At 39.4% G+C, this 12,196-nt stretch overlaps 1 protein-coding gene across 3 annotated transcripts in view; it reads right to left on the bottom strand.

The window, feature by feature from the left end:
• Nucleotides 1–348: 348 nt before the first annotated feature.
• LOC129076396 (tripartite motif-containing protein 5-like) overlaps nucleotides 349–12,196 on the bottom strand; it is a 111,929-nt gene continuing 100,081 nt past the window's right edge. For all 3 annotated transcript variants that reach the window (XM_054580573.1, XM_054580572.1, XM_054580571.1), the window contains exons 2-8: nucleotides 10,341–10,824; nucleotides 9,662–9,757; nucleotides 8,799–9,029; nucleotides 3,756–3,778; nucleotides 2,461–2,561; nucleotides 2,164–2,190; nucleotides 349–1,922 (exon numbers count right to left, since the gene is read on the bottom strand). In XM_054580573.1, the coding sequence (XP_054436548.1) occupies nucleotides 1,402–1,922; nucleotides 2,164–2,190; nucleotides 2,461–2,561; nucleotides 3,756–3,778; nucleotides 8,799–9,029; nucleotides 9,662–9,757; nucleotides 10,341–10,763 (1,422 nt within the window). In that variant the 5' untranslated portion in view covers nucleotides 10,764–10,824 and the 3' untranslated portion in view covers nucleotides 349–1,401. The remainder of the gene's footprint in view (nucleotides 1,923–2,163; nucleotides 2,191–2,460; nucleotides 2,562–3,755; nucleotides 3,779–8,798; nucleotides 9,030–9,661; nucleotides 9,758–10,340; nucleotides 10,825–12,196) is intronic.

Genomic DNA, 12,196 nt, shown 5'->3' with positions numbered 1-12,196 from the left:
GCTGACCTGGGCAACAAAACACTTCCAGGCGTCGTTGCAAAAAAAACTCCAAAATTCTACATCTGACTCATTGTATCATTGTGAATAATAAGTTTTTAAAACTGAGCAAACAGAGCTAATATATAAATTCAATTTCAGTGAAACAGGATTATGCAGGAAAAAAATTGAAAAACAAACTAGATAGCTAAAAATGGTAGAAACATTTATTTTACAAAATCTAAATATTGAAGGAAATCACAACTTTTTCATCAAGGTATTTTATTTATTAAAACAAAGCAAGGGTAATAATGTTGAAAACAAATTAATATGTATTTTAAACCATTTATTTCAGGCACAGTGAGAGGCAGCCAAAAAATGGAGAGGATAATTTATCATTCCTTTCGTGGTAAAAATGACAAAAGTTACTGAATATGCATCAGGTAAATTTTGTTATGTTTTACAAATGGGAAACTGAATAATTCCATAGAATTGATTTGAGGTAGATTACTTGATCAAGGCCATTATGTAGCAAACCAGAATTAACTAAAATTCTCCCTCTCTCACACATACACACACATTTATCACAGGCATAACTCGAGTAGTCCTGACAGCAAGACAGAGGCATCTGGCATCTGCAAATAAGACTTCAGTAAAAACCACTCTAGTGCCTCTGAAGGCACAACGTGTTTTATGAGACACTGACACAGCTTATATTTCTCAGTAATTAGTAGAGAAAATATTTATTAGGTTGAGACACAATTTTATACCTAATGATGTTTTCCTACTCTCAATGGTTCCAACGATTCTCAATGGTGTGTTTTTTATACCAGGACAATTTTTAGTAAACGAAGCCAGCATTTTACTACCTTTTGAAAGTTACGCTGCACCTATGTTGAGAGAATGGACTTGAACTCAGATACTTTGAACACAAACCTTCCACTTAATATCTATTATTTATGATATTACCCCCTTCACTCTTTGATGAATATGGAATGTGATTGGACTGACACACCCCTGAAGACTTATTTATAATGAGTGATTCCTATAAAAGACATTGCATAATATACAAAAGAAGTTGTTGAAAAGTTTTCCTTATTCTTCTCAGTTGCACAGGAAATGAAATTGTAAAAATTTAGTATAGATGTCACCTCCATACAAGTCTTTTCTGTGAGACACTAGTCCCTTTCTTTGGGGTGATAAAAAAATAGTGAATTAAGATTCTTTACTAATACAAACAAGACATTGGAAAAAATGTGCTTGACATAAGGCAAACTGTAAGCCCTAATGCTGAATAAGGATGTTGAAATGAAAAAAAGAGGGGGGTAACAATAAAAAGTTGGTGAGAATGGTGCAGACAAGCTCAATGCATTAGCTGCACCCAAGGCCAGACGCATGAAAAACAAGTGGGTGAGGGTCTGAGATTTAAGAGCTTGGAGAACACAGTGTCATGGGGGCAGTACACTTCATAGGACTCAAATATGGATAAATTTTCTGAGAAAAGGAACATGAAGAGAATTTATAGATGAGAAACCCATGGTTTGTGACATTATAAAATGAAACAGTGCCACCATCGTAGTCGAGGAAAACCCCAACACGACGGGGAGGAACAGTCAGGCAGAGGGTTAATTGCAAGGGACTAGAGGGAGAAGATTCCACAAAAGCTTTATATTTAAACTGATTCACTAACCCAATAACCCAATAGCCATTTTTAGGTCGATAACTAGAGGTAACAGGATTTTTTTCACCATATACCCCCAAGATCCAGGCCTGTTTCTCTGACACATCCACCTCCCAGTAATGCTTCCCTGAGGTGATAACCGGTACGCCAAGAACAGCAGAATCATTCTTATTTGTATCAAAATGGAACTCATATCTCACTTGTTTCAGATCCGCAGAAACGGCAACATTTCGGTTGTCATTGGGAGGGTGCAGGGTAATGTGAGCTGTAGAAAAATTACAGAGTTTATTTGTGATATTATTGTGGGATCTTTAGAATACCATGAATAGAAACTGGGAAGAACTCAGTTCTATTCTTGGTAATAGGTCTACCACTGCTGAAGCATAATATATATATGTGCATGTTGGAAAGGAATTGTAGATCTTAAAACAAGAGGCATAATAGAAAACACAAAATTAGGAAAGAAGATGAGGACGGGGCTTTACGATACTGTGACTTCTCCTTACCCCAATAGCGGCGCACATCTGTCAGCTCTGAAATGATAAAAATCCATAATATTAAATATAAGCAAAGGAGTCAGCACTACAATGTATTTACTCTCCAATCAGGGAAAACTGGGGAAATATGTGAGGCAGTAAGCAGACGAATGAGGTGAACAAGACAGCTGGTCACTCCCCATTAACTATGACTACATCATCAGCACATGACATCCATCCTCCTTTGTCGCCTCTGTCCGCACCCAGAAACTGAACCCTCCTCCCTCTTTAACTCCCAGCACCACAAGAACCTCTAGCATTTCTCACCATTATGCACTTGTAGGATTGCTCTCAGGTCAGGAGGTTGGAACACTCTCCTTTCTTTCTTAGACACGGTTTTTGGCTTCCTGAGAGTGAAGGTCTTACTCCTGAGGATGACAAAAAAAGATCCCCACACTCTGACTTTTTGTCTCTCCGCAACTACTGATTTCATCTATTCGTACCATTAAAAACATTAGAGCCTCTTTCCATGGACCCCTGAGAAAGGAGAGAGCAGGCTCCTCACCTTGGAGCCAAAGGAATGTGCTCATGTCCAAATTTACAGTACACGCTCTGCGATCTCAGGAAGGCCTCGACCTCTCAGAAGCACAGTGAATTCTTTCCAAAATAAAAACTAATCTACACCTCTCTTACCTCTTGGAATCATGTAAAATTACATGAAATAAATATTTTTTTAAAAAGGGCATTTTGGTTCCTTAAAACAAAATATTATGAGTGGGAAACTCACTGAATGGATGGGGAGAGATAGTACATGAAAGTGAGGTTGCAGAACCTGGCTCCTAGTTGTTTGAGATACATCACTGTCAAGTGAGGGGATACTGTCTGGAGGGGATCAGACATTAAAGTCTGCTTCCCAGGAGGGAGGCCCTCAGAATAACATCTGAGATTTAAGGTTCTCTGGGAAAAATTGTTATGTTTGGAAAAGAAGACATTATGTAGTGGTCAGCATTTTATGTTTGAAGAGCTTGTTGCATGCATGTGGGTGTGCACATTTAGACACAAGGACGCTGTCCTTTCATTCTGGCTTCAAAGTGCATGGTCAAGAGGGATCAATTGCACTTGGGCAAAAATATTCTTTGGGATTCAAATCTGTGTTTTGAAAAACAAAGAGAACTCTATGGAAGGGGCCTAGTTACTTCATTCCCAAAAGAGAAATTGAAAGAGTCCTCTCCAATTCTAGGTGCTTGGCAGGTAAAGAAGACACAACCTACCCACAATAGATCAAACAGCTCTGAAATATGGGAACCAGGCATGCTGGCTAAATAAAATTTATGAAGTCACATGGGTCTGATACTGCAACATCTTATCCCTAAGAGCTGCTGACCCAAACTCTGTAACTCCCCCCCACACAACCTAAATTCCCCACTACAGAAACTGGTCTGTTCTCAATAGTTAGAGGACACTCAAACCATGACATGTGAAGATAAATTTAAGATAAGGCAACACCCAAATTTTCCTGCCCTCAGCAATATTTTGTTATAATTAATTATCCACCAGAAACTTTAAAGCTTTAAACCGCTTTTCACAGCACAAAAGAACCATCTCTGGTCTCCCACACATACCTTTCCATGATGCCATTTACATCCTAAGGAGAAAAGAGAAAACATGAGTAAAGAAGTAATAAGCCTCCTCACTTCCAAAGCTTCATCACATCCCTAACACCCCCTGAAGTGGTGGGTATAGAGAAGGTCACAATGTGAGATCCAAAAAGAAAAGAAAAAGCCCAGGTCAATCATTCAATAAGACTCATGTGAAGTTTTCAGGTTTCCTAAAAGGTAGAAAAAACTTTCATCTTGGGGAAGCACAGCATGAGGCTTCCACTAACTGGACATGAGGTATATTTAGGAGGAAAACATCATGCCCATGATATTTTCTCCATGTTCTTAAGGCTGCTCAGGAAATGATTTGAATAACTCATGGCTTGTTCATTTAGTCAACATGAGTGTAATGTGATGTACTATTACTTGTCAAGCATTATGCCATAATTGGGAGAATCAAAGATGAGCAGTTACAGTATTTCTCAAGAAGTTTACATGACTTCCACTGAGGGTACAAGAAACAAATCTATTAATGTAGGCTTTTCTCAAGTCTCTCCTCATGTGATACACTATCTATAATTGACCTCATGCACTCCTGAAGTTCGACATGTCTAATTGATTTTCAATTTTTTTTTTACTCAGTTTTGTCTTTTGAATGCAGGTTAATATATTCCCTAGGAAAGAAGCTACAGGAACGGGTAACTTAGGATACTTCATATATAACTTACTTTTCACCTAACGGTCTCCTCCCTTATACCTCGTCGTCCATGTAACCACTATCCACTCAGTTACTGCCCTCAACACTACAATATTTACCTGCATTTCATTCTCTTCCAAGCCAATTTATTCCACAGTGTTAGCAGTTGTTAGTCATCTCAACTTCTTTATCACCATAGATTTATTTTGTTGAAAACATATGTACCAACATATTTGATCTCCCCTATCTCAGAATAACCTCTCCCATGATGCCAAAAACTAGGCAAACTGCTGGGTTTACACACGCACAATTGCTTTGCTCTCTGTATTAGGGCTTTGTTGCTTTATGATGAAAAACAAAGTGTATGAAGGACAGAAAAAGAATTTGGAGGATAGTTTTAATTTTAATCAAAGTTAAATTTTGAAGCTCACACATGGCCATCAGGATCTGGACTATGTTGTGCTTCAAATTCTCTTCATGCTGTCTGTATTGACTTTCTCAGCAGTTCATTAAGAAAACATTAATCTCCATCCATAAATTCCATAAAAAAAGAGAACTTGTCTTTCCGGTTATATCAAACAATTCTGAGGCCCGCATGGCACTGGCTTACGTTGGATCAAGTGCCCCTATCAAGGCATTATCGTGTTGTTGCTCTAATATAAACAGCAATGTTGGAGACAACTTATTTATATTTTACTGAAATTAATTTAGTATTAATCTGAAGCAGACCATGATAAAACAGGATGCATATTGTGTTCAGCAGAGAAACTACCACAGAAATAGAAACTAGTAGCACTTTATATTTTATACTAAAAGTATCTGCTTAAGTCAAAAGAAGGTTGTCAATGAGAAAGAGAACAATGAAAATTGCAGGCAACAGAGAAGCAAATAACAACATAGATTAAATATAGCTACATGGGGATTGCATTAAATGTCTTTGTCTTAATCCACCAAAAAAAGAGAGGTTTTGGACTAGATGAAAAACGATTTCAAAATTGCTAGCGACATGAGAAATATTTTGTATTCAAAGACACAAATATGGCAAAAGTTAGTTGATAGAATTCTGCTCAAAACGGTGGAGTACGTAAATGCTGTGTCTGTCTCCTCCAACAACGATATGAAAATTATAACTAAATTACAGAATAACCACCCCTGAGAACCACATGAAGATGAGCTGAACAGAAATCTTATTACTAAGGATATAAAGAAGAAGCCGCCTTGAGACTGGTAAGAGGGGCTGAGACAAAACTGGTTGGTACCACATCCTTCTGCGGAAGTTACAAAATAGTAGGAATATCTTGGGTGCAGAGGGACCACCTGAGAATAGAGAAGTTCCAGTACCACATTCAGATCCTCAGCAAAAGTACCAGTTTTGGGAAGAGGAGTCCCCACAATATCTGCCTGTGAAAACCAGCCCAGGTGGGATGAAGGGCTACTGAAAAACCTGGCATCATCTAAAGAGCCCTAGTACAGAGTCACTCCCTCACAAACACTTGTCCTAAGATCCAGAGAAGAGACAGAACCTTGCAAAGCACCAGAGACACATAGAGAGAAACTGAACTGTCTGGCTTCAGGTGGAAGGGGTATGGCAACTCTCCCAGGGACTAAAGTGCCAGCAGGCCCCATTGTTCTCTTGTGGAGCCCTGTGTATACACAGCCAGCGGCACAGGCCAGGGACAAATCTGAGCCTCCATTAACAAGGCTAACACCACTCTTCCTGCATCCTGGTGATTCTCTGAGACCCCACTGCACCCAATTCAAGCCCCTGACCGAATCTCTTTCAGAGGGTAAGGCACACAAGCAGCTGGCCTGCCAGCCCATGCTGCAAGTTTTCCTAAAGTCTCTCAAGTTCCACAAACCCCACACAAGCAGTGGCTGGCCTTCGTGTGAGCTTTCCCTCTTGCTAAGCGGCCCCAGGCTGGCAGTTGTGGCAGCTGATCCTGGTGAACAGCACAGCATCTCCAAGGCACCTCCATGCCCAGCACAGGCAACCCCAACCGCAGGTCACTTTGTGGCTCCTACTTGGTGGTGCTCTGACAGACAAAGGAAGTGGCTAAATTGGGCTTATACCAGAGCCCCTCCCAAGGGGCCACAGAGCCAATGCACCTGGTGGTCAGTTTCAGACCTTGCCAGAGTACCTCAAAGTTAACGCCACAAATGACACACCCAAAGGGTGGACACGGCAGGCACAAGAGTCCCACTAAAGTGAATCCCACTCCATGGAGTCAGTTTCTTCACTGTAGTCAACGCCATTCCTTACAGCCACTCAGCCTGAGGGTCAATCCCAGCCATGTGTGCCAACAGTAATGAAGACTCAACTACAGCAGGAGAACACACACAACCCACATTCATGTGAAAAATGGCAAAGGATACTCTTACATAAGGCCACTCAGCCAAGACTGGGAGACAGGGCAGATACACTTAATACATAGAAATTAACATAGGGAGGCAGTCAAAATGAGAAGAAAAAGAAACATGTCACAAATAAAAAATCAGGATAAAACTTCAGAAAAAAGAAGTATTTGATTTGGAAGTTCTCACAGGGAAAAGAGATGGAAGCAGGAGAGCAATTTTGGGGCAGGCTGATTTTTCTGATTATTTTCTCTTCAACACACTTCAGAATAAACAAAATGGATACAAGTAATCCACTAGATACAGAATTGTAAATACTGGTTATGAGGAGGCTCACAGGACTTAGGGAAAGAATAGATGATCTCAACGAGAACTTCAACAAAGAGACAGGAAACATAATGAAGTGGATAGAAATTATGAAAAAAGACCAAGTGAGGAATGAAGAATGCAGAGAGAGAACCTGAAAAGCAGCAAAGGAAAAGCAGTTGGTTACCTTTAAGTTTCCTGTAAAACTATCAGCTGGTTTCTCAACAGAAATTTGCATGCCAGAAGGGACTGGCATTAGTCAAGTGACTAAAAGCAAGGACCTACAACCCAGATTACTCTAGCCAGCAAAGCTATCATTTTGAATTGAAGGAGGCACAAAGAGCTTTCAAGATAGGAAAAAGTTTTGCAATAAATGTTCAAGGGACTTAAGGAGAAGAAAAAAAAGGCATCTATAGACCCTTTCACAGAGTGAATGCACAATACACACTCTTTTCAAATTTATATAAATATTTTTGTATATACAACATTTTAGGTTATAGGAGAAGTGTCAATACATTTTAAAAATAGAAATAATAAATGCTTTTTTGATTAGAAAGGAATTAAATATAAAGTACACAAAAGTCGAATTATAAAATCACTCTGTTTGTAATTAAACAATAGTTTCACAGATACCAAGAGTTGACAAAAACAATCACAAATGAAATTTGAAAAGAAGTTAAACTGAATAAAATAAAAAATAATCCAGAAGTATAGAATACAGCAAAACAATGTATTCATATCATTAGAAATGATAGAAGAAAGATTGTATCAAATCAGTGGTCTAAATTCTCACTTTAAGAAACTGGAAAAATAACAGCAAATAAACACAATACACACATATGAATACACACACTCCTGTATCCATGTGCATATACACAAACACAAAGGAAACAATATAATTAAGAGCAGAAATCAATGATATAGGAAGATTAAAATTAGAAAAATCAATAAAACATTAAAGTTTATTCTTCAAAAACATCAGTAAAATTAACCAAATACAACCATGTCAACCATAAAAATGCAAATAACCTTATAAGAAATAAAAGCGAGGATATTACAGTGAGTACTGTAGAAATGAAAGAGATTCTAAGGGATTATAATGACTAACATCATGTTTACAAATCTGACAACAAAAAATAGACAAATTTTGACAAAGATGTATATTATCAAACTATGACTCAAGAAATGCTAAACCACTTAAGAAAACTTAATACAATTATATATATAATCTTTCCAAAATGAAAGGTCCAGAGTAGGATGATTTCAAGGGTGAATATATTGAATAATTAAGGAATAAATAAAACCAATCTTTCATAATTGCTTATTTAGAAATACAGAAGGAAAAAAATCTCAACTCACTCTACGAGGAAAAAACAAAACCAAAACTCTTGGGTCAAGTGGAGGGATTTGAAAAATGTTCCAGTCTAGATCACAGATATGCAGGCCTATAGAATATAATTGGAAACAATGAATCTTCTCTCCAATCAAATTTTTTACTGCAATTAATACATTAATGAAAACAAGATTTTTCTTATTATTCATGTTTTCAATTATTCCTCTGGCCTCTGAAAAATGTAGGAAAAGTTTACCACAAGACCATAAGAACCTCAGTGTCATCACCAGAAGCAGCACAGCCACACAGCAGACAGAGCAGGAAGTTCAGTCTTCATTTTCATCAAGTTCAGATGCTGGAGCTTCTTCCCAAGTCTTACCTGCAGCATCTTTCTTGGTGACCCCTGCAACCGATGCTCCACATCTGAGATGAGATCTTTCAATAAATGGCTCTGCTGAACCAGCTCACTCTCAGACTGTTCCAGGACACAAAGAATATCTCCTTCCTCCTTCTTCAGCTTTTGCAGCTCCTTCTGCTCTTCAGTGTCCAGGATACCTCTCAGTTCTTTAAAATAATCCTGGACACTATGGATTGCATTTTGTATTTCATTCTTCAGGAATGAGAAAGACAGAGAGGGACTCAGGCTATCAGGCAGAGACTGAGAGCCAAAAAACAAATATTTGATTTGGAAGTTCTCACTGGGAAGGGATATGGAAGCAGGAGAGCAATTCCTGGGGAGGTTGCTTTTTCCTATTATTTTCTCTCCATCACATTCCAAAATAATGGCCTCAACTCTGAATTATTGAAGCCAACACTGAAGCAAAATAGGACACCTGGGTGTGGCTCAGCTCTCATACATGCTGCCAAGGACTGTCATGCCTCCTGACCCCCACACCCACCCTCAGCCTAACTTTGAGCACTGTGGGACAGAGCCATGAATCATTGGAGGAGTTCCCCTGGAAGAGTTCAAGGCTCAAAATAATGATAGCAATGAACACAGAATTCACTAGCCAGCCTCACCAGATAGTTTCTCTGAGAATCACTAACCTACAGATATCTATGTTAATTTTGACAGGTTCTATTTCAGCCCCACCCTATCAGGAAAAGGATAAAGAATCGTTAATCGTTAATCAATGACCGGACATATGAATTCTCAGGGAACAGGAAGAAGGGAGCTCATTTGGACTAAGACTAAGAACCTGCAGATTCCTGTCTAATCCCTCAGGAAGAGTCTACTCCTACCTTCAAGGAACTTCTCTCTTGTCCGATGTTAGCTTTCAACTTCTCAGCTTCTTGGTGTTCAGTCCTCAGCCTGTCCAGAGCTGCCTGGAGCTTCTCCTGTGAGGAGGAATCAAACCAGAGACAAGTTATGGGTTTTCTCAGCATCAGAATAGAGGACAATTGGGGAAAAATCAGGCTGAAATCTGAAAAGACTAGAGTTCACAGGAACTGTGAAACAGCAATTAGAATCTATGATTTGAAGGAACCTGATGTGGTGAATATTTTCTCTAAGACCTCGGTGATAGAAGTCTCCATTCCCATTATCAGGAGAAGACCGATTCTGTTTGTCTGAGAAGAAGAAAACTGATCCTGTAGTAAGGAAAGAATATAGCTCTTGATCCACCCAGATGCCCAGTTACTCCATCTGCCTATGAGGCAATGACAGCTGTGCTTGGGTACCAAACCTCCACCTATTAACACAAGCTATAAAAGTATCCACTGCTTGTTTGAGTCTGCTCATCATTTTGTAATTGTGTGCAATGCACTGTAATGTCCTTCAGGCCTTGGAAGGTGAGTATAGGGACAAAAGTGATCACAGCTCTCAGGGCTCGGTGGCAAGGTAATTAGAGTCAATGCAAAGTACAGAATTCCCGTCAAGTACTATTTTCCGCCCTTTCTTTCCTCCATCCTGGTCCGTTACCTGGTACTCCTGGGCAACCTCCTCCATGAGGAACGTGTGGTGACCTCGGTGTTCCTGAGACCTCTCACAAAGCCAGCAAATGAACTTCCCATCCTCCTTACAGAAGAGCAGGAGTTTCTCTCCATGGCGCACACACAGATCTGTCTTTTGTTCCTCCTCTGGGTTCAACTTGACCTCCCTGAACGTATCCATGATGTTGGCCACGTGCCGGTTAGGCCGCAGGTTCCCAGGCTGGTAACTGCTTCGGCACACAGGACAGCTACTCTGTCCTTCTTTGCTGACTGTGGACTCCTTGTGGCTTGCAATGATGCAGGCTTGGCAGAAGGTGTGCCCACAGTCCAGGCTCAGGGGTTCTGTCAGGAGCTCTAGGCAGATGGGGCAGGTCACCTCCTCCTTTATGTTCAACAGCATTCCTGAAGCCATCGCAGCTGCTCCCCTGTTCCTATCTGTCCTGATCTGAGTGAGGCTCTTCTAGCTCAGATTTCTGACAGATTGGAAAGGTTAAAGGGCACAGAGTAAGAAAGGTAAGAATAAATGATGCTAACTATGTAGAATTCAGACAGGGCAAAACCAATACTGAAGGACAAAAAAGAAAAGGTAGAGAGACAAGGACAGTAGCTTGATGACCTGGTAAAGAGGACAATTTATAACAATTTTACATACTCAGTTCCTCCAAAATGACAAATTTCATTTTTATCTGTGCAATGGTTGTTACTGTCTTTTATTTTTACAGAACAGAAGGCCTTTTGTACCAATATGTTGGGTGACCCTACTTTTTCTTTCCCATGGACGAAACATACCCTCTATGATAAAAGCACCAAACCACTTATGCATCTGGGCTTTTATACCTGTTCTTCTCTCAGCCTGCAACACTGACCCTGGTATAAGTAGAACTCATTCTCATCCCTCTGTTAATTCTCGCCTTACATATTCACTTATCAGGAAGACCTGCTCTGAATTGCTTATTTGCAGTATAGCCATTGCCATCATATGCTGAATACTTGAAATGACTTCTATTATTATCATGACCTAATATGTGACAATGTGTGTGCATGGCTATCGCAAAACCTTTATCAGGTGTATACACAGACGTAGTGAGTGACTTACAAAGATTATTTATCTTTAATATACACAGCTGCGATGAGGTTATGTATTCAGGATCCCCCTTCAGAGGTCTATTCCTACCTTAGTGAGTTAGTCAAAGATAAGACAGGTAACTTAGAAGGTTCTTGGAAGTCTTGTGTTGATAAATGGTAAAATTTCATGTTTGCCTGGAAATATACCAAGGACACTAATAGGAGCCCAAAGATGTGGATGGTGGGGAGGCAGATAGTATAAATACCCTCATAAGATCACACAAGTCACACACCTGCAGAGACTAGAACTTAGAAGAAATGAGTACCAGTCTGGGGAAAAAAGTCTCAAAATATTAGGTATGATTATTCAACCAATTTTTAATGACTGTAAACTACATGCTAACAAATAAATAATGCCCACAAACAAAAAGATGAGTATAAACAAAGATTTTAAACCACTATGACCCTGACATTCACCAGGAAAATAACAGTAAATTTAATAATTATATATATATATACACACACACACACACACACATACACACACTACTAGAGAGGTGTGCAGGTTGTTGGGAAATCAAATAATGGGGACAGACAATGGGTTGTCCATCAATTCCAACTTGAAATCATAAGGGTTGAACTGAAAGCTGAAGAAGATGAAGGAAATATGGCATACAAGTGAGGAATAAATGTAGTAGGTAAGGAAATCACCTGTTCATAAAAGACATACCATCTTGTCTGAGTTTAGAAATGACAGTGTAGCAGGTGTAGAGAAAACAG

Source organism: Pteronotus mesoamericanus, unplaced genomic scaffold (genome assembly GCF_021234165.1).
Source record: "Pteronotus mesoamericanus isolate MK-2021 breed Mesoamerican mustached bat unplaced genomic scaffold, CSHL_Meso_final contig_591, whole genome shotgun sequence".
NCBI lineage: Eukaryota > Metazoa > Chordata > Mammalia > Chiroptera > Mormoopidae > Pteronotus > Pteronotus mesoamericanus.
The sequence above is the reverse complement of the archived record's forward strand: the minus strand, read 5'-3'. Positions and strand labels throughout refer to the sequence as shown.